We start from the raw sequence: 20,837 nt of genomic DNA on the forward strand, positions 1-20,837 counted from the left end.
GAAACCCACGCAGGCACGGGGAGAACATGCAAGACTCCACACAGACAGTGACCCAAGCCGGGAATCCAACCCCAGTCCCTGGTGCTGTGAGGCAGCACTGCTAACCACTGTACTGCCCCTTTGTAATACTGGTGTGCACTATTCCATCCAGGCAGTAATTCTTAAGAAGTGAGGCCAGATCCAAATTGGGGATAGGAAATGTAAAGTTATTTGGTGCTTCAATTATTTTAAAAAGGGCTGATTAATGAGAGCCCATCATGTGGCGCAGGGAAATCCCTGATGGATCCACATCTACTCAGCCTTGGTGAGCAGAACATGAGGGGATTCCATAAAAAAGTGCACCAGTTTGTGAAGACCACGCCTGTGGGACTCTGGTTGGTTGCAAGCTCATGTTGGGGGAGAACCTGTGGCTAAATAAGAACATAAGAACTAGCAGCAGAAATAAGTCATCTGGCCCCTCGAGCCTGTCCCGCCATTCAATAAGATCATGGCTGATCTATTCGTGGATTCAACTCCATTTACCCACCCGCTCACCATAACCCTTAATTCCTTTGCTGATCAAAAATGTATCTACCTTTCTCTTAAAAACATTCAATGAGGTAGCCTCAACTGCTTCACTGGGCAGGGAATTCCACAGATTCACAACCCTTTGAGTGGAGAAGTTCCTCCTCCACTCAGTCCTAAATCTGCTCCCCTTTGTTTTGAACACAGTAAGAAGTCTCACAAAACCAGGTTGAAGCCCAATAGGTTTATTTGGAATCACAAGCTTTTGGAGCACTGCTCCTTCATCAGGTCAGTCACCAGAATGTTATGCAGTTGCAATATAACCTCCCCGTTTTTAAACTCTATCCCACTAGCAATAAAGGACAAAATTCCATTTGCTTTCTTAATTACCTGCTGCACCCACAAGCCAATTTTTTGCAATTCATGCACACCCAGGTCCTTATGCACAGCAGCATGCTGTGATTTTTTAACCATTTAAATAATAGTCCATTTTGCTGTTATCCCTACCAAAATGGATGATCTCACACTTACCAACATTATACATCATCAGCCACTCAAAACTATCTATATCCCTTTGCAGACTTTGTGTCCTCTGCACACTTTGGTCTACCACTCACCTTAGTGTCATCTGTGAATTTTGACATATTACACTTGGTCCCCAAGTCCAAATCATCTATGTAAATTGTAAACAATTGGGGTCCCAACACTGATCACTGAGGCACATCACTAGTCACTGATCGCCAGCCAAAACAATACCCATTTATTCCCACACTCTGTTTTCTGTTCGTGAACCGATCCTCCATCCATGCTAATACATTAATCATAACACCGTGGCCCTTTATCTTATGCAGCAGCCTTTTGTGTGGCACCTTGTCGAATGCCTTCTGTAAATCCAGATACACCACATCCACAGGTTCCCCATTGTCCACCACACTTGTAATGACCTCAAATAATTTCAGTAAATTAGTTAAACATGACCTGCCTTTCATGAAGCCACGCTGCCTCTTCCCAATGGGACAATTCCTATCCAGGTTTCTCCCTGTTTCTTCCCTGATGGTGGATTCAAGCATTTTCCCCATTACAGAAGTTAAGCTAACTGACCTAGAGTTACCTGCTTTTTGTCTACCTCATTTTTTTTTTAAACAATGACGTCACATTTGCTGTTTTCCAATCTGCCAAAACCGCCCAGAGTCCAGCAAATTTTGATAGATTTGCAGGAGTGCATTTGCTATTTCCCGCACCATCTCTTAGTATCCTGGGATGCATTCCATCAGGGTGGCACAGTGGTTAGCACTGTGGCCTCAATGAATCGTAGCATCCTACAGTGCAGGAGGAGGCCATTTGGCCCATCGAGCTTGCACCGACCACAATCCCACCCAGGCCTGCCAGGGCCCTGGGTTCAACTTTGGCCTTGGTTGACTGTCTGTGTGGAGTCTGCATGTTCTCCCCATGTCTGCATAGGTTTCCTCTGGGTGCTCCAGTTTCTTCCACAGTCCAAAGATGTGCGGGTTAGGTTAATTGGCCATGCTAAGTTGACCCTTAGTGTCAGGGTGATTAGCAAGGTAAATAGATGGGGATAGGGTCGGGCCAAGATGCTCTTGTGGAGAGCCAGTGCAGACTCAATGGACCGAGTGGCCTCCTTCTGTACTATAGGAATTTAATGAAGGCAGAGTTTTGTGCTCAAGACTGCTGCCATATCTTTGAGATATAATCTGAGTTGCGTGTTCTGCCGCTAATTCATTTTAAATGTCTGTTGATTTTTGCTTTGATTGTTAAAGTCAGTATTATTCAAAGAGAAAGTAAAATCTTGTCCATTGGTTTTCTTGATCGAGAACCCTTGGAGAATCGTAATAAATCAGACAAATCTGATTCCTGGTTAGGCTTTCAAGGCTATTCTTCCCATCTTTAACTGGCTCTTCTACAATATCAGCGCAGGTGGCAAAGCACACTAATGCAGGCCTCAAGTTCTATGCCATGCCTTTAGCAGTCAGTGTCACTCACAGCTTTATTTGTGCTGATAAATTGTACTTTGATGGACCAAACAAACATTCAAAATACACCAAGAGAGAAAATGCTGGAAAATCTTAGCAGGTCTGAGCTGATATTTTGAGTCCAGATGACCCTTTGTCAAAGCTAAAAGGCACAGAAAGTGGGAGATATTTTTACTGCAGGGTGAGGGAATGAAAGAGGAGGAGAAAGGCTGCTAATGGCAGTCCACAGAGAGAATAGAAGGTGTGAATGACCAAACGGTATCAAGAAGTATCAAAATAATTTGCCTCTCTTTGTTGCCAAAATTCTCCACGTAAATTCACAGCGGAACTTCAAAAGGTGAGCATTAGTCTGTCAGTATCCAGGAAACTATGCCGACAGCTGAATGATTGGTGCCCCCCTCTGGTTCAAATTAAATAATGCTCAGTTACAGAATCAGCACAAGGGAAGGTATCTCAATTGTTCAAAATGGACAGATTATCTAGGAGGCCACCACTTCATAGAAACAAATCAAGCATTCAAATTAGTCACTGCTCAGAAATTGATACTTCCTGAGTACTAAACGTTGTAAGGCAATTTCCTTACCAATCAAAAGTGAAGTGGCAGAACTGTAAAGTTTGGTGGCACAGTGGTTAGCACTGCTGCCTCACAGCGCCAGGGAGTCGAGTTCGATTCCCGTCGCTGTTTATGTGGAGTCTGCACATTCTTCCAGTGTCTGTGTGGGTTTCCTCCGGGTGCTCCGGTTTCCTCCCACAATCCGAAAGGTGTGCTGGTTAGGGTGCATTGGCTGTGCTAAATTATCCCTCAGTGTACCCGAATAGGTGCCAGGGTGTTGCAATTAGGGGATTTTCACAGTAACTTCATTGCAGTGTTAATGGAAGCCTACTTGTGACACTAATAAATAAACTTTAAGAGGATGTATGGTCTATATTCACAGCTCTCTGGAACGTGATTCACTGACTATGTCTGAGAAGAGGCCAGGAGCGGCACAGTGGCAAGCACTGCTGCCTCACAACACCAGGAACCCAGGTTCAATTCCGGTCTCGGGTGACTGTCTGTGTGGAGTTTGCACGTTCTCCCCGTGTCTGTGTGGGTTTTCTCCAGGTGTTCTGGTTTCCTCCCACAGTCCAAAGAGGTGCGGGTTAGGTGGATTGCCATGCTAAATTGCCCCTCCGTGTCAGGGGGATTAGCAGGGTAAATATGTGGATTATCAGACTAAATACATGGGGTTATGGGATAGGACCGGGGTGGGATTGTTGTCAGTGCAGGCTCGATTGGGCAGAATGGCCTCCTCCTGCACTGTAGGGATTCTATTCTGCGATTCTATTCACCAGTGAATGGGAGTTTCCTAAGCTGCTCCTTACTATACATTCCTCCTTTCTCATTGTGGAGGAAAAATTGCTAAGACAAAATCTGACTGTGAAATTGAATAATAGTTTCATGGTACTTTCTGCTTAGTGAAAACATCAACTTGACTATTTAATGCTCCCTTGCTTACTGGTACCAAGGGTTTCCTTTATCATCATTGTACTGCAATCAAGAATTTTACATTTCAATCTCAATACTTTGGCAATCTATCCCCTCTCCCGCACCAACAGTCAAATAAAAATAGTTGCTCAGTAGTCTAGAACTTGCTAAAACAAAAAGAGACATCCTGTCAAAGTTTTCATCTTGCACTCAACAGGACAGATGCAAGAATATCAAAACCAAACCTGGCATCATCTTATTAATTTGTGTTGTGGGACTTCCTTTCCAATTTTGGTGATGCCTTTCGAGGAGGGCCTTGGCCCTTTACTCAGGCTTCTCAAAGAAAACACACATACGTATGACATTGGTTAGCAGCCGCATGATGAACCGTGGATGGATGGCTCGAGGTCAGAAGCTGGTACTTTACTGGCTCACTCGAGAGGGGCTCTCACCTGAACTACAGAAAGTGCGACAAGGGCTCGGGCAGGTCTTGTGCAGGTTTTCTGGAGCTGCACCAGGCATACTGGAGAGGTGGAGGAAGGTAGAAATCCTACTGGCCTGCACTGCTACTAGATTGCCACCAACACCTGAGGAAAGAGGGAAAAACACAATAGATCAAACAAAGGTTTATAACTCATCTTGTTTTTCAGAGAAATCCAAGTCTGATTAGAATTTTTGAAGAAAAAACACATTATTAAAAAAACAAACTGCCTTTTCAAACTTTTACTCAGCTTCAATCTAACTTTCATCCTTGGTGCTCATAGATGGACCGTGACTGCGCTAGCAGTAAGTGGGAGGATACATTGTTTTCTAACAATGGAAGCATCAATAAAATGTGCCAAGTATTACAGAAAGCAACAAACAGCCTATTTGTTTCAATCCTCAACAGGACACAAATACAGCACATCTTACAGGTGCCTAAAGAGCTGAAGCCCTATCTCCACAGGTTCCCCCAACACTGGCAAAAAAAAAATTGGTGAATGACTGGGAATGCAGAGAAACAGACATGTGGATAATGGAGGGACCACAATGTTTACAGTGTATTCTGTTGCCAGAGTACACAGTGGAAGATTTAGAACCTCCGGTGCTACCCACTCATTTATTAAACATTACAGCTGCCTGTCTGGATTCCACATATGTTTCCAACATACTGACCGAAAAAGCATGTTTTTCTTTTCCCTTTTGGTCCTACTAAATTGGAGATGGAACAGCGCGCTGTATACAACGCAGCTAGTAAACACGATTCTGCATGTATACTGGCAATCTTGTTCCCCCACTCCCCACCACCAGGTGGCAGACTGGTTAACATTGCTGCCTCACAGCATCAGGGACCCGGGTTCAATTCCCAGCTTGGGTCACTGTCTGTGTGGAGTTTGCAATGTTCTCCCCGTGTCTGCGTGGGTTTCCTCTGGGTGCTCCGGTTTCGTCCCGCAGCCCAAAGATGTGCAGGTTGGATGGATTGGCCATGCTAAATTGCTGCTTAGCGTCAGGGGATTAGCGGGGTCAATATGTGGGGTTATGGGGATAAAGCTCGAGTGGGATTGTTGTCGGTACAAACTCAATGGGCCGAATGGCCTCCTCCTGCACTGTGGGGATTCGACTCCTCCATAAAACTGACTTCCCTGCGTTATTACATATATTTTCTGAGCCACGCAAATGACAACAATTCATAGTAGATGAATAAATGTACTTGCCGTTGATAACTGGAGTGAAAACAGCGATTCCTGCAAAGTTTGGATCCGATACGGTTTTATCCAAAATCAGTCCACCAACACTGAAATACAATCATATTACACAGTTACAACACGGCGCAGATAAAAGTTCTACAACGCATCAAAAGTTAACTGCAGCTGTATTGTTACAAAAAAAGTTGAAGACAACAATAGCAATCCCTGTTAATCCCATGGAAATTGACAAGAAAATCCTCAAGTGCAGTCATAGGAAGTTGACTATGAAGCAGGCAGTAAATTGGTTCAGTAAGAATAAAACGAGAGCATGATAAACAGAAGCAGGATTACCCTGGGGCGCTCCCTCGAGCCTGCTCCAACATTCAAAGCGATCACGGCTTATATTCTACATGACCTTCGCTTGACCCCTCCAGCCCCACAGCATTTGCCTCCCTGAGTATCCAAAAAATCTCACGAGTCCTGTCCCAAATCTACTCAACGATGGCACACCCATTGCTCTCTGGGGTACAGAATTTCAAAGATTCACAACCCTGGGTGAAGAGGTTTCCCCTGACCTCAGTCCAAAAACGGTCAAGCATTTATCCTGAGGTGACCCCTCGTTCAGACCCACCCACCTGAGGAAACAGCCTCTTAGCTTCTACCCAAACAAGTCCTCTATGAACTTTCTACGTTCCAGTGAGATCACCTCTCATTTTTTAAACTCCAGAGAACACAGACCCAATAGAAATCTACTCAGAAACATACATGGTTTTTACGTCAATGGCACGGTGGCACAATGGCTAGCATTGCTGCCACGGGCATATTGTGCAGATGAGGGAGGCTGTATTAAGTAAGACGGCACAGAATGCAATGAATTAAGGGAATTTGGAGCTGAAGAGCATGGGTGACATGGTGGCACGGTGGTTAGCACTGCTGCCTCACAACGCCAAGGTTCCAGGTTCAACTCCCGGCTTGGGTCACCGTCTGTGCGGAGATCGCGTGTTCTCCACCACGTCTGTGAGGGTCTCATCCAGGTGCTCCAGTTTCCTCCCACAGTCCAAAAGATGTGCTGGTTAGGTACACTGGCCATGCTAAATTCCTTCTCAGTGTACCCGAACAGGCGCTGGACTGTGGCGACGATGGGATTTTCACAATTGATTATTTTAGTTTACAGTTTCCCCCTATGGTTTCGCAACATATGGCAAAGTTTCAGTGGTCAGTACCTGCTAATGGTCATGGCAATAATAACAGGCTCCCAACCAGAATACAAGACCTCTCGTGTGGTTGGGTTCTTTTTTGATATGATGATCCACAGAGGAGTCAAAGCCACAAAGAAAGCACACACTAGCGGATTGATGTAAGGATGTGCCTCTGTAATTAGAAGAAAATACATACAGCATTTCAATAAAAAAAAACATTTCCAGCAAGTCCTACCGCTGATCTCATCAGTTTTCAGCCCCAGTTCAGGAACAGGCTTATGGATGACGTGGTGGAAATATCACTGGATTAGTAAGCCAGAGGCCCAGACTAACGTTCTGGGAACAGTGGTTCAAATCCCACCGTGGCAGCCAGTCAATTTAATAAATAAACGAAATATTCAGTTAATTAAAAACAAATCTGGACTCAGAAAGCAATGAAACGGGCGGCACTGTGGTTAGCACTGCTGTCTGATAGCGGGTTCAATTCCAGCCTCGGTTGACTGACTGTGTGGAGTTTGCACATTCTTCCCATGTCTGTATGGGTTTCCTCCGGGTGCTCCAGTTTCCTCCCACAGTCTAAGGATATGCAGATGAGATGGATTGACCATTCTAAAAATTGCCCCTTAGTGTCCCAAGATATGTGGGTTAGATGGATTAGCTGTGATGAATGTGTGGGGTTATGGGGATAGAGCGGGGAAGGTGGCCTGAAAGATACTCTTTCAGACGGTTTGTCAGGCTTGATGGGGCAAATGGCCTCCTTCTGCATTATAGTGATTCAACAATAAACTATCAATTGCTATGAAAAACCCCTCTGTCTCACTAATGTCCTTCAGGGAAGAAAATCAGCTGTCCCTATTCGGTCTAGCCCACAACTTTGTGGGTGACTCTTAACCCTTCTCAAGGGTAAATGGCCTTGCCTGCAAAGTCCACATCCTGTGAAAATGGGCACCCAAAGTGCGATTACGAGCACAGTTTCCAGACCACGGAACAATCACCACATCAATCCGTACTCACTCCTCCACTCGGCATCTCAGAAGGGCAGTGAATGGATTGACTATCTGGACCTCCCATCAACGGTGTCAATGCTGACATCAGGAAAGGGCGAAATCGGAGTCAACTGGGATGTCCTCGCAGTTGAACAATCTGCCCCATCTCCCTTCACACGAGGGAGTCTGGCCGTTTGGAGAAAGTGGTGGTGACATTCTGGCAGTGGTAAAATCATCCCTCAGCGGGAGCCAACACCTTCAGGGGCGGTGGGGCAAAAAAAAAAGAGAGATAACATTGACAGGGGCTGTGGAGATAATCTGGTTCAGAATCAGGGTTTCTTTCCTCATCCCCACCACAAAATGTCAATTGGACCTTCTCCCATGAAACCGAAGATTTGTAACAGGGTATGACAATACTGGGTCATTTTACAGCTTTAACAAATGCTGGAAGCAATGTCATTACAGCACACACAAAGTTGAGGTTACACGCTGATGTTATAAATCCAGCTTCTTTGGACTGGAAAGGGTAAACGACAGCGCTCTGATATAGTGAACCACCCACTCTCTGAAGGCTAGCTCACCCTCCTAGTTTGTACATTGCTCTCTTCAATCACAATCATAATTATTTTTGATAAGAAGTCTCACAACACCAGGTTAAAGTCCAACAGGTTTATTTGGAATCACAAGCTTTCGGAGCACTGTTCCTTCATCAGGTGAGGTGACTCACTTGATGAAGGAGTAGCATTCTAAAAGCTCGTGATTCCAAATAAACCTGTTGGACTTAAACCTGGTCTTGTGAGACTTCTTACTGTGCCCACCTGTGCCGGCATCTCCACAACTTAATTATTTCTGGCAGACCATCTCCAAGTCTGCATCGGGTGAACGCATCCCAAAGTTTGCAATGTGGTAAATGGGAACAGGAATAAAAAAAAGGAAAGAATGATCATTGCATCTGCTAATATTACTTACGTAGCTGTATGTAGAGTCCCCAGCTAATTCCAGACAACAGTGCCAAGGTGATGAGGTCCCCAAGGCTAGCAGCAATGGGTGTGGCCACGTTATCAGGGTTTATACCTATCTTCCTTGAGCCAATAATTACACCAACCATGATTACCCCTGAATGGAAAAAAAAAATCACAACACTGTTCTTCTGCAAGATTATGAACAATATTACACAGAGAAAGTCAGGAATTCAAAGCGTTTAGCTAAACATACAATCTCATAGGCACTGCCCTGCTTTAGTCATTTTTGCACAGCCTCTTGAACAGTCAACTAGCTACTGGGCAAACTTGGCACTGGCATGATTATCCTGTTTCTTAAATCTCTGCAGCAGTTGCTGGTCACTGTGTCAGGGATGGGGTTTCTTGTTCATAACTTTTGACTGTTACCAATGAGACCGTGAGGTCAGAACAGAGACAAAATGCTTCACAAAGCGAATGGAGCATAAATACGATAAGAAGCCACGAAGGACTTATTGGCTGAAAGAAACGGCTCATGCAACCTGTCCTAAGCACTGACTGTCTAAGTAATTCCTACGGTCATGGAAAAAGGTTAGCGTCATTTGCCCAAAATTGGCAGCCGCTCACAGTAAAGTGAATGGTACACATTGTAAGTTTAAGGGCTGTATAATGCTCTTTTCCCCTACTCTATCCCAAAACTACATGTATCAAATGGAAGGCATAGTGAAGGGTTGTGGAGAAGTGATTGAACATTCCATAGTATTGGTCCATATCCCCTTTACTGTTCTTGTACAAGGCCCTCTCATCTCCATTATTCCAGCTGGTTCATAATTTATATTGCATTTTATACAATTTACAGCACAGAAACAGGCCAAAAGATCCACTGCTCTTTGTTTATGCACAATTTGACCTCTTCCTCTCAACATAACCCTTTATTATTTCCTCCCTCACGTATTTATCTAGCTTCCTTTTTACTGCATTCAGGCAACTACCTCATGCTGTTACGAGTTGCACATTTTGCATCACTTTCCAAGTAACAAGTTTCTCCTGAGCTACTTGTTGGATTTATTATTAACTACTCTCTGTTTATAGCCACCTGTTTTGGACAATCTTATGTTTACTGTGTTCACTGATTCAATATGCAAGTAAACAAAATTGTCATCCAACTATCAGAATCCCTACAGTGCAAGAAGAGGCCATTTGGCCCATCGAGCCTGCACCGACAACAATCCCACCCAGGTCCCATCTCCATTTATATACCCCGCTAATCCCTCTGACACCAAGGTGCAATCTGTAATGGCCAATCAACCTAACCCGCACATCTTTGGACTGTGGGAGGAAACTGCAGCACCCAGGAGGAAACCCACAAAGACACAGGGAGAATGTGCAAACTCTACCAGAGGCTGGAATTGAACCTGGGTTCCTGGCGCTGTGCTGCCATTATATGCACCAAAAGCTCAAAGGAGCCCATTCAGTCTGCTGTGATCCAATTATATTGGTTGCTCGTATGGAGCAAGATAAGCCACCCAGTGGTCAAACCAGCCTCCCGTCCGTTGACTCTGTCTACACTTCCCGGTGCCTTGGCAAAGCAGCCAGCATAATCAAAGATCCCACGCACCTCGGACATACTATCTTCCACCTTCTTCCATCGGGAAAAAGGATACCAAAGACTGAGGTCACATACCAACCGATTCAAGAACAGCTTCTTCCCTGCTGTTGTAAGGCTTACAAACGGACTTACCTTGCATTAAGTTGATCTTTCTCTACACCCTAGCTAACACTACATTCTGCACTCTCTCCTTTCCTTCTCTATGAACGGTATGCTTTGTCTGTATAGCGCGCAAGAAACATCACTGTATACTAATACACATGACAATAATAAATCAAATCAGAATGAAAGGACACCCCAAACAAGAGAAACAGACAAACTTGTTTACGGGTTACTGCAGAGTCTTACCCAATATGAGGGAAGCTATAAATGCTGTCGCCATGCTGCTGGCACACAGGAGGACAGCGTGATCCAGACGGAAGTGACCTTCAGGAATCCAACCAAACACCACAGCAGCCACGGATGCCAGGAAGCCAACCACAGTGGCCTGGACCTAAGAGGAGAAAAACAAAAAGGCCTGATTTTACAATGCCGCGTTTTCGCAAGGCTTTTGTTTCAGAACTGGGACGAGCTGCACAAAATTTACAACCTCGAATTGTCTCGGCCTCTGACCCAAGACAGACCTACTGGATCACTTTATTAATCCTCTCCCCCCGCCGCATTACCCGACAGGAGACACCTGGAGTGAAATGCAAATGGATCTGAAATTCAGTTTTTAAACTGAACAGAGAAACTGCCAATTTTCTCTGGGACTAACTGACCAACAAAACTGCTTTCTCTAGAAATTGCATGCTTCGAAATTACACGTTTCAATAACCAGCATTCTTCTGGCTTCTTCTTGAAGGAGTAATAACGGGCTCCCTGTCATAAGTTCATAAGATATAGGAGCAGAATTAGGCCATTCAGCCCATCGAGTCCGCTCTGCCATTCGATCATGGCTGATATGCTCCTCATCCCCATTTTCCTGCCTTCTCCCCATAACCTTTCAACCCATTACCAATTAAAAATCTGTCCAACTCCTCCTTAAATTTACTCACTGTCCCAGCATCCACTGCACTTTGGGATAGCGAATTCCACAGATTCTCAACCCTTTGGGGGAAGTAGTTTTTCCTCAACTCTGATTTAAACTTGCTACTCCTTACCCTAAGGTTACGACCTCTTGTCCTAGAATGCCCCATCAGATGAAGCATACACTCCATGTCTACTTTATCCACACCTTTTATCATCTTACTGAAAGTTGAGCCTACATGTGAATTAAGTGTCGCTGAGCCCCAGATTCCCTTAATTCACTGCATTCCATGCATTTAGATAGATGAACCTTACTTAAAACTACCTCCCTCACCTGCACAACATTCCAAGGACAATGCCTATTTAACATCAGTGTCTTCTTTTGAAAACCTAAACCTTATATTTAACAATGCAAAAAATGTATTACAACTATTACATAAAATAATTTATATATGAGAATTCTCAGTAGATCAACTGCAAAACATTTCTCACTAAATTCCTAGTAATGGTTCCATTCCACATTGTCGAATCAATTATCATGGCTGAAAATACACTGGAAGCAGAACGCTTGATGTTGGCACGGTGCGTAAATGCACCGCCTGGTGTGGTACAATAAACAAATTCAATCCTTGATCTGAGCGCACTTAATCTTAGCTGGGTTGCTGTTAGACCACCACCCTAACATCTCCAGCTTCAGTCAGAGAGAAGGGGTCTGGCTGGATGAGGTGGAAGCAATTACCACCCGCTCTATCGAGGCTCATACTCTGCAATAGGCGCTACAGCACAACCACTGCCCTGGAAACATACCTGAGCATCAACGAGGAGTGTAAAATGAAAATGGTAGAAACAAAATCAAATAAACCCCAAACACTTGGACCACCTGCAGGGTCGTCATTACAAATACCGCTTAAATTCAATGTTTAAAGTGCAATAATTCTACAACGGCACAAAACATGTCCATTGTAATGAATGGCACAGCAGTTAGCATTTTACAGCGCCTGGGACTTGGGTTGAATTCAGGCCTTGGGTGACCGTGCAAACTCCACACAGACATTCTCCCCGTGTCTGTGCGAGTTTCCTCCGGGTGCTCCGGCTTTCTCCTACAGACCGAAGATGTGTGGGTTAGGTGCACTGGCCATGCTAAACTGGCCCCGGTGTCAGGGGATTAGAAGGGTAAATATTTGGGGTTGTGGGGATACGGCCTGGGTGACATTGAGTCTGCACCAACCACAATGGGCCGAATGGCCTCCCTCTGCACGATAGGGATTCTATGAGGTTAGGTGGACTGGCCACACTAAATTATCTCTTCGTGTCCAAAGAAGTGCAGGTTGGGTGGAAGAAGCATGGTAAATATGCAGGGGTTACAGGGATAGGGCAGGGAGGAGATAGGCCTGGGTAAGATGATCTTTCACAGAGTTGGCGCAAACCTGATGGGCCGAATGGCCTCCTAAAAACAAAATTATCCTCTGATCAGATTCAGAACTTTCATGCGCTTCCATTGTGCTCGTGGGAAAAGGAATCTGACAAGAGAAGCAATGAGAAAGCACTTTTGTGAGGGTCATGTTGAGACACATCGTTAGGGCAGCAGAGAGGGAGCTCAGTATTTAAGAAATGACCACACACCTTGTACATCTGAATGGGAGAGTTCACTACCCCCTCCATCGCCCAACACATCCCCCTCCACCACCCCCGCCCCCCCCAAAACCTAACCCAACAGTCCAGAAGCAAACTCAAGTTTTTAATAAAAGAGTCACATCACCTTCCCAATGTTTGCCAACAACATTAACCCATTGGTGCAGTAATGGCTATAAAGCCCCACGTGTGTACACACCTGAATCAGTGCCAGATTCCCTGTGATCATCGTCCATTGCTCTGCAGCTGAATCCATCTGGCCAATGTTAGCCTGCGAAAGGACAAACAACAGAAAATAAAACATGTAGAAACAGGTCAGAGGATAGCACAACAAGACCTCATATCAGTATTTTTCGCAATTGCTTCCGAGCACAATAAATAAACTGATTTGTTGGTCAGCTAAATTTTTATCTTGCACTGTAAGGCAAATACCAAACAGCATCATGAAAGAGCTCTCAGCATTTCCTGTGACAATTGTCTTTCTTCATTTCCCAGGATAAACAGTAAAGTCGTAGAATCCTACAGTACAGAAGGAAGCCATTCTGCCCATCGAGTCTGCACCGACCACAATCCCACCCAGGCCCTATCCCCGTAACCCCATGCATTTACCCTAACTAGTCCCCCGGGCATAAAGGGCAAATTTAGCAATGGCCAATCCATAGAATCATAGAACCCTACAGTGCAGAAAGAGGCCCTTTGGCCCATCGAGTCTGCGCCAAACACAATCCCACCCAGGCCCTACCCCCATATCCCTACATATTTTACCCACTAATCCCTCTAACCTACGCATCCCTGGACACTAAGGGGCAATTTCTTAGCATGGCCAATCAACCTAACCCGCACGTCTTTGGACTGTGGGAGGACACCGGAGCACCCGGAGGAAACCCATGCAGACACGAGGAGAGTGTGCAAACTCCACACAGACAGTGACCCGAGCCGGGAATCAAACCCAGGTCCTTGGAGCTGTGAAGCAGCAGTGCTAACCACTGTGCTACCGTGCCGCCCCCACTAACACATCCACCTAACCTGCACATCTTTTGGGCTGTGGGAGGAAACTGGAGCGCGTGGAGGAAACCCACGCAGGCACAGGGAGGGACATGCAGATTCCACACAGTGACCCGATCCAGGAATCGAACCTGGGTCACAAGCAATGCAAGGCAGCTGTGCTAACCACAGTGCCAGCCCAGCCACTGTGCCACCGAGCCACCCACCAAGACAAACAGTCTTTGTATTCAATTTTCTTCTTTTTTTTTAAGAAAATACGCTAATTCTTCAGCTATTCTCATGTAATTTTCAAAGGAGATAAAACAGAAACGATAAAATGTCAGAATTCAATTCAGGATGAGAATCGAGTAACCATCCTTCAGAAATTTCCCAAGACAGGAATTTCTTTTTGGTGCCGTTGAGATGGAAACAGAAATAATGTTTAACAAATTGTTTTATCCACTCCCTTCCCCCATAAAAACAACGCATTTATATAGCACCTTTCACACACTGAGACATCCTAATGCTGATCACAGGAGCCTTATCAAACAAAACTTGACACAGAATCTCATGAGGAACTATCAGAATAGGTGACCAAAAGTTTAGACGAACTGGAAATTTTTAAGGAGCATCTTAAAAGGGGAGGGGGAGTTTAATTATTACAGTCTCAAATAGGCTTACATTAACGCTGCAATGAAGTTATTCTGAAAATCGTCCTGGCCTTTTGGCTGAGATCAAGTGTAGGTTTTGATCTTGCACTTGATAAAATTCAGTGAGGTTACACCGAGGCTTCATTTGAAGCAAATTTTTTAAAACGGCATCTTGGCCTTTTGGCTAAGATGCAAATGAGACCAAGCACTGGAGGGGTTGCAATGCCTGCTCCAATCAGCTTGGATCATGTAGATCAAGCCCAAGACTTCCAAGGGCAACCTGTCTTGTCAGCTTGGATCGGTAATGTCACGCTGGTAGGGACTCTGATTGGATATAACTTAAAAAAAAAGCTACTGTGAAAATCCCCCAGTCCGGCGCCTGTTTGGGTACACTGAGGGAGACTTTAGTATGGCCAATCCACCTAACCAGCTTGTCTTTCGGACTGTGGGAGGAAACCGGAGCACCCGGAGAAAACCCACTCAGACATGAGGGAGAACGTGCAGACTCCGCACAGACGGTGATCCAAGCTGGGAATCGAACCCAGGTCCCCGGCACTGTGAGGCAGCCGTGCCGCCCCAATAGTTTCCACTTCCAAGTATCTAGACATTTATGAGAATTATAAGTGAAGACATAATTAACATGTTCTTTGAACTTCCTAGCAGATGTTTCCACCCAAGGTTCATTATTAATTCAAAAAGATTATCCAGCAGTGGGATGCTTGGATTAATTTTAGCAGCACTCAGCACACAAGAACCGACAATGCTCTCTGCAAACTGTCAAAGGAGTGATGTGGATCAGGAGAAGTAAACAGAACCACAGCCTAGATCAAGGAGCCGACAGTCCCAGCAGTGGCTCGTAACATGCAGTGCTCCAGGTGCAGCTGCTTTGTGACTTCCCAGCCTAATGAGCTGCAAGAATTACACGTGTACTTGTGGAAAGACACAGAAACAAACAACGGAAAACAGTCCATGTCAATGTTTACCTTCCACACAAAAGCAAACAATCCCAATCGCCCTGCTTGATGTAGGATAGTGAACCTGTACCAGACTACGAATGATGCCTCAAGATAAGGTTCAATATCAGAGAATCCCCTAGAGTGCAGAAGGAGGCCACTTGACCCATCAAGATTGCACTGAAAAGAAAATCACATCCAGGCCCCATTCTTATAATCCCACATATTTACCCTGCTAATTCCCCTGACATTGAGGCAATTTAGCATGGCCAATCAACCAAATCCACACATCTGTGGACTGTGGGAGGACCCTGAGGAAACCCACGCAGGCACGTGGAGAACGTGTAAACTCCACACAGAAAGTCACCCGAGGTTGAGAATTGAACCCAGGTCCCTGGCGCCGTGAGGCATTAATGCTAACCACACTCCAAAGTAAAACGCCAAGTGCATTTGCTGCTCTCTGCCCCCAAAACCTTTGCCCATCGAGAAACCAAGCCGTACGTTCAAGGGTCATAGGGCAAGGTTGAAAGGTAGAAAAGGCTAAAAGCCAAAAGGGCTGTCGTGCGAAACCAGCTGTTTTTACACTGTACCGTGACTTGGTAGGGCTGATTCTGTATCCTTTTCCATTTGTTATGCACCACCAGGTTTTCTGTAAACGACTGGCACTGTGGGGCCTCTACATGTGTACACGTGGCTGTGACATTTGACAAGTAGGAAGGTCTTGCTGACCACTGCTCTTAACAAAATACAGTTGAGTTTACTTTGGCAAAACTGCTGACTACTCGAGAACAGTTATTACCAGAGTCAGCAACCAAAAACCAACATAAAGGGAGTTTGAAAATGTTAATGAGACCCTGTGCGCACAACTCTCCATTTAGGAACTTCAAAAGGAGCTTCCTAAATGCTTCATGCCAAATCAGCAAGTTGTCAAAAAACGTTGTCAGTGAATTTTGTTTTAGGTTCTTAGGAGCTGGAATAGGCCATTCAGCCCATCAAGTCTGCTCTGCCATTCACCAAGACCATTGCTGATCATCGACCTCAATGTCACTTGCCCACGCTTTCCCAGGAATCATTAATATCCAGACGTTTGTTGACTTCTATCTTGGATGTACTTAACGATTCTGTTTCCAGAGCTCTCTGGGGCAGCAAGTTTCAAAGATTCACCAGCTTTTTAAAAATTGTTTTTATTCCACCCTTAAAGTTATATAGCCAATCCTCAGACTGAACCTGGTTAGATCCAAATCCACTCCTTGCTTCCTCCAAAAGCCAAATTCAAATGCCAATGGAATCCAATCCATGGTCCCCACAAGAGAGACAAACAAAATCCAAGCTGGCATTACACCCCTACTTAGGGCTTGATCTTAGCCAAACGTCCGAGAAGCAAAGATTCACCAGCCTCCGAGTGACATGATTGTTCTTCATCCAGCTAACTGGCCTGTAGATTCCTGCTTTCTGTCTCCCTCCTATCTTGAATAGAGGAGTCACATTCGTTATTTTACAACTCGATGGGACCTTTCCAGAATCCAGAGAATTTTGGAAAAATAAAACACACGAAAGCACCATTTCAGCAGCCACTTCTTTTGGTTTAGTTTATATTTTATTTATCACAAGTGGGCTTACATTAACACTGCAATGAAGTTACTGTGAGAATCCCCTAGTCACCACACTCTGGTGCCTGTTTGGGTACACTGAGGGAGAACTTAGCATGGCCAATGCACCTAACCAGCATGTCACTGTAGGATGAAGTCCATCAGAATTTTGGGGGCTTGCACTTTTTACACACACGTTGTAGCCTGGAGCTAGGGATAGTGATGGTAGAGGCCTCAACTTTCTTTCCAACACATGGATACCAGAAGTCTCACCCACTCTTACCGCCTGGTGTGTATGAGATGGATTTGCAGGTCGTGACTCAAACTGCTCAGTTGCGTTATGAATGCACCTTCTTCATGTTCATCAGGCTCTGGCTTGGGAGGCAGGAGCTCTGCTCACTGCGCCACAAGACCTCCTTCAGGTGCCTCTTTACAATAGAGCAAAGCAAACACGCCCATTGCATTTATAGTGTTGATATTGATCAACAAGGAAAAGTTCTCTTGAAATTAAAGCCTACTGACAAAATCAGAAGTGACAGTTATTAACCGGGGATGCACTATCTTTAAACTTGAGTATTAATTTAACCCTTGCTGGTGGGAATGAATAATGTGTGTTTTAAAGACAATTCAAATGTGTAAAATCAAATGTAATCAAAACGATTGGCCACAAAACACAATGAAAAGAAAACACAACTGAGCCTGTTAATTGCAGCTGAGATCAATACTCTATGTTTACTAAACGCTAATGTTTCCTCGTGCTTCTCAGCTCATATGAGTTTTTCCAGTTAAGACTGCAGATGGAGAAGTCTGTTGACATTTCCTTACTACAATTATTTATTTTATATGTTCAAATTATTCACGTGGTATAATAACTAATTTCACAAAATCAAACAGTATTTAGCAAGTCCCAAATTGGAGGGTCATAGTTTTGCTCATCAGTATCAGTCTGGATTATGAACTCCTTTCATGGGCGGCACAGTGGTTAGCACTGCTACCTCACAGTGCCAAGACCCGCGTTCAAATCCGGCCTCGGGTCACTGTCTGTGTGGAGTTTGCACGTTCTGCATGGGTTTCCTCTGGTTTTCTGCCACTCCCCAAAGATGTGGTTAGGTGGATTAGCCATGGTAAACGCATGGGGTCGTGGTGATAGGGCAGAGCCTAGGTGGGATGCTCTTTTGGAGAGTCTGTGCAGACTCGGTGGGCTGAATGGCTTCTTTCGACACTGGGGGGGGTTCTAATGTAAAGGCAGCACGGTGGCACAGTGGTTAGCACTGCTGCCTTACAGCACTAGGGACTTGGGTTCAATTCCTGGCTTGGGTCTGTCTGCGTGTGGAGTCTGCACAGGTTTCTTCGGGTGCTCCAGTTTCCTCCCAGTCCGAAAGATGTGCGCGTTAGGAGCATTGGCCATACTAAATTCTCCCTCTGTGTACCCGAATAGATGCTGGAGCATGGTGACGAGGGGCTTTTCACAGTAACTTCATTGCAGTGTTAATGTAAGCCTACTATAACACTAATAAATAAACTAAAAAAATGGTTAAGTAGGGTTTGAACTCATAACCTTCTGACAACGGGAGAAGGTTACCACTCAACTGAGTTGACACTAAAACACATGGGATAATTTTCAACTTTCCAAGTGGGGTTGGGAGCCAGTTATAGAAAATGGCTCCTCTTCTGTTCCACTGACTTCAAATTCAACTGTTTCTAGAAGTGTATGAGCTAAAAATGCCAATTTTAATCTTCAAAATCATCCGGGATTCTCAATCAGCATCGAAGATTCTTATTAAAACAAGCAATTTTCCAAAAAACGTACCAGGAATGTTACAAAAATACCTCACCAGTGATCAGAAGTTAATTAAGCCTTGCATAAATATAATGGTGCTCATGTGGCTGAACCAGCATGTAGGATCAAACCCTGGTTGGGAGATTATAGTTCTTAACATTGCCACACAGGGAAAAGCTACACTGAGCATTGTCTTTCAGCTGAAAATTAAATCTACTCCTCTTGGCAGGAAATTTAGATCCAAAATCTAACAACCAGATGCAACTTTTTCTCTCACATGTGCAATCTCATCGGGCTGTCCTTGTTAAATATTATTTTTTATTCATTCGAGGGATGCAGCCTCCGATGGCTAGGCCAGCATTTATTGCCCATCCCTAATTGCACATAAGGTGGTAAGGAGTTGCCTCTGCAGTCCCTGTGGTCCAGGTACACCCACAATGCTACTGAAGGAGGGAGCTCCAGGATTTTGACCTAGCAATAATGAGAGAATGGCAATGTGTTTCCAAGTCAGGATAGTTGGTGGTTTGGAGGGGAACTTGCAACTGGTGATGTTCCCATATATCTGCTGCCCTTCTTCTAGATGGTAGTGGTCGTGGGTTTGGAAGGTTCTATCCATTGAGTCATCCTTGTTAGTTAAGTGCCACGTTATGGATGCAATTGTACGTGGAACTTCTAGTCGCTCGTAACACAGTGGCATAGTGGTTAGCACTGCTGTCTCTCAGTGCCAGGGACCTGGGTTCGATTCCAGCCTTGGGTGACTGTCCGTGTAGACAGTCTCACAGTGACTGCATGGGTTTCCTCCGGTTGCTCCGGTTTCCTCCCACAGTCCAAAGACGCGCAGGTTAAATGAAGTGACCATACTAAATTGCCCTATAGTGTCCCAAGATGTGTAGGTAAGGGGGATTAGTGGGGTAAATACGGGGAGTTATGGGGATAGGGCCTGGGTAAGGTGCCCCCTCAGAGAGTCTGTGCAGACACAACAGTGCGAGTGGCCTCCTTTTCTCTTAAGGATTCTATGAAATCTGTGCATAGTCTATATAAATACAAGTCTTCTTTCCTTCCTTAAAGAAGCCTGTGACAACTTCTCCAAATCAATATGATCGCGCATTTATATTTGCCATGAGCAAACTATAGTCCTGATGTGGCTTTTCAGGTTGTTTTGACATGGAACAAAGTCAGACACTGAACCAAGGCCATCAATACTGATAGTATTCGGCACAGCTCCAAATTTTATCAAGTTGTGCTTCAGACAATGCACAGACCAATCTTCTCACAAGGTGACTGAATGCTTGCTTTCTCTCATGGCAATAATGAACACACTATTTATGCACTCACAAGAATTTCTTTTGCTGGCGCTCGCGAGGTGTGAGGCAAAGTAAAAGTGAATCACAAATTTTATAATGCCCACAGGAAGATGGCCAGGTATTAAGTACATTAAATGCCAAAACAACCTTCTGCTTGGTTATAGTCTCGCCAAGCTGCACAATAAATGCATCAACAGTTGATGCTACTTCTCTGCATCTTAAAAATAACCTAACAGTTCAAAAATATAATTACGTGCTGCAAAGTACAAGAAAAATGGAGTGAATACCTAGCAGGTAAAGGTACCTGTGACATGTGCCCCGAGTTAGTCGATTTTAATTCATAGAAACCCTACAGGACAGGAGGCCACCATCGAGTCTTCACTGACCACAATCCCACCCAGGCCCTGTTCCCAGAGCCCCACATATTTACCCTGTTAATCCCCTGATATTAGGGTCAATGCAGCATGGCCAATCAACCCAACTTGCAGGGTGGCATGTGGGGTATTTGTACTTTGGTACAGTATCACTAGGTTGAGATTGGAGGTGGGGTAGTCAGC

The 20,837-nt window shown here is 44.8% G+C and overlaps 1 protein-coding gene across 2 annotated transcripts in view; it reads right to left on the reverse strand.

Annotated features, from left to right (window-relative positions):
• LOC145356901 (solute carrier family 41 member 1-like) overlaps positions 1–20,837 on the reverse strand; it is a 66,789-nt gene that overhangs the window by 6,828 nt on the left and 39,124 nt on the right. For both annotated transcript variants that reach the window (XM_080209889.1, XM_080209890.1), the window contains 6 exons: positions 13,220–13,291; positions 10,729–10,873; positions 8,782–8,928; positions 6,851–6,998; positions 5,655–5,734; positions 4,413–4,547 (listed from right to left, as the gene is read on the reverse strand). In XM_080209889.1, the coding sequence (XP_080066015.1) occupies positions 4,413–4,547; positions 5,655–5,734; positions 6,851–6,998; positions 8,782–8,928; positions 10,729–10,873; positions 13,220–13,291 (727 nt within the window). The remainder of the gene's footprint in view (positions 1–4,412; positions 4,548–5,654; positions 5,735–6,850; positions 6,999–8,781; positions 8,929–10,728; positions 10,874–13,219; positions 13,292–20,837) is intronic.

The sequence above is a fragment of the Carcharhinus amblyrhynchos genome, chromosome 22 (genome assembly GCF_965287045.1).
Source record: "Carcharhinus amblyrhynchos chromosome 22, sCarAmb.v2.hapA, whole genome shotgun sequence".
Lineage (NCBI taxonomy): Eukaryota > Metazoa > Chordata > Chondrichthyes > Carcharhiniformes > Carcharhinidae > Carcharhinus > Carcharhinus amblyrhynchos.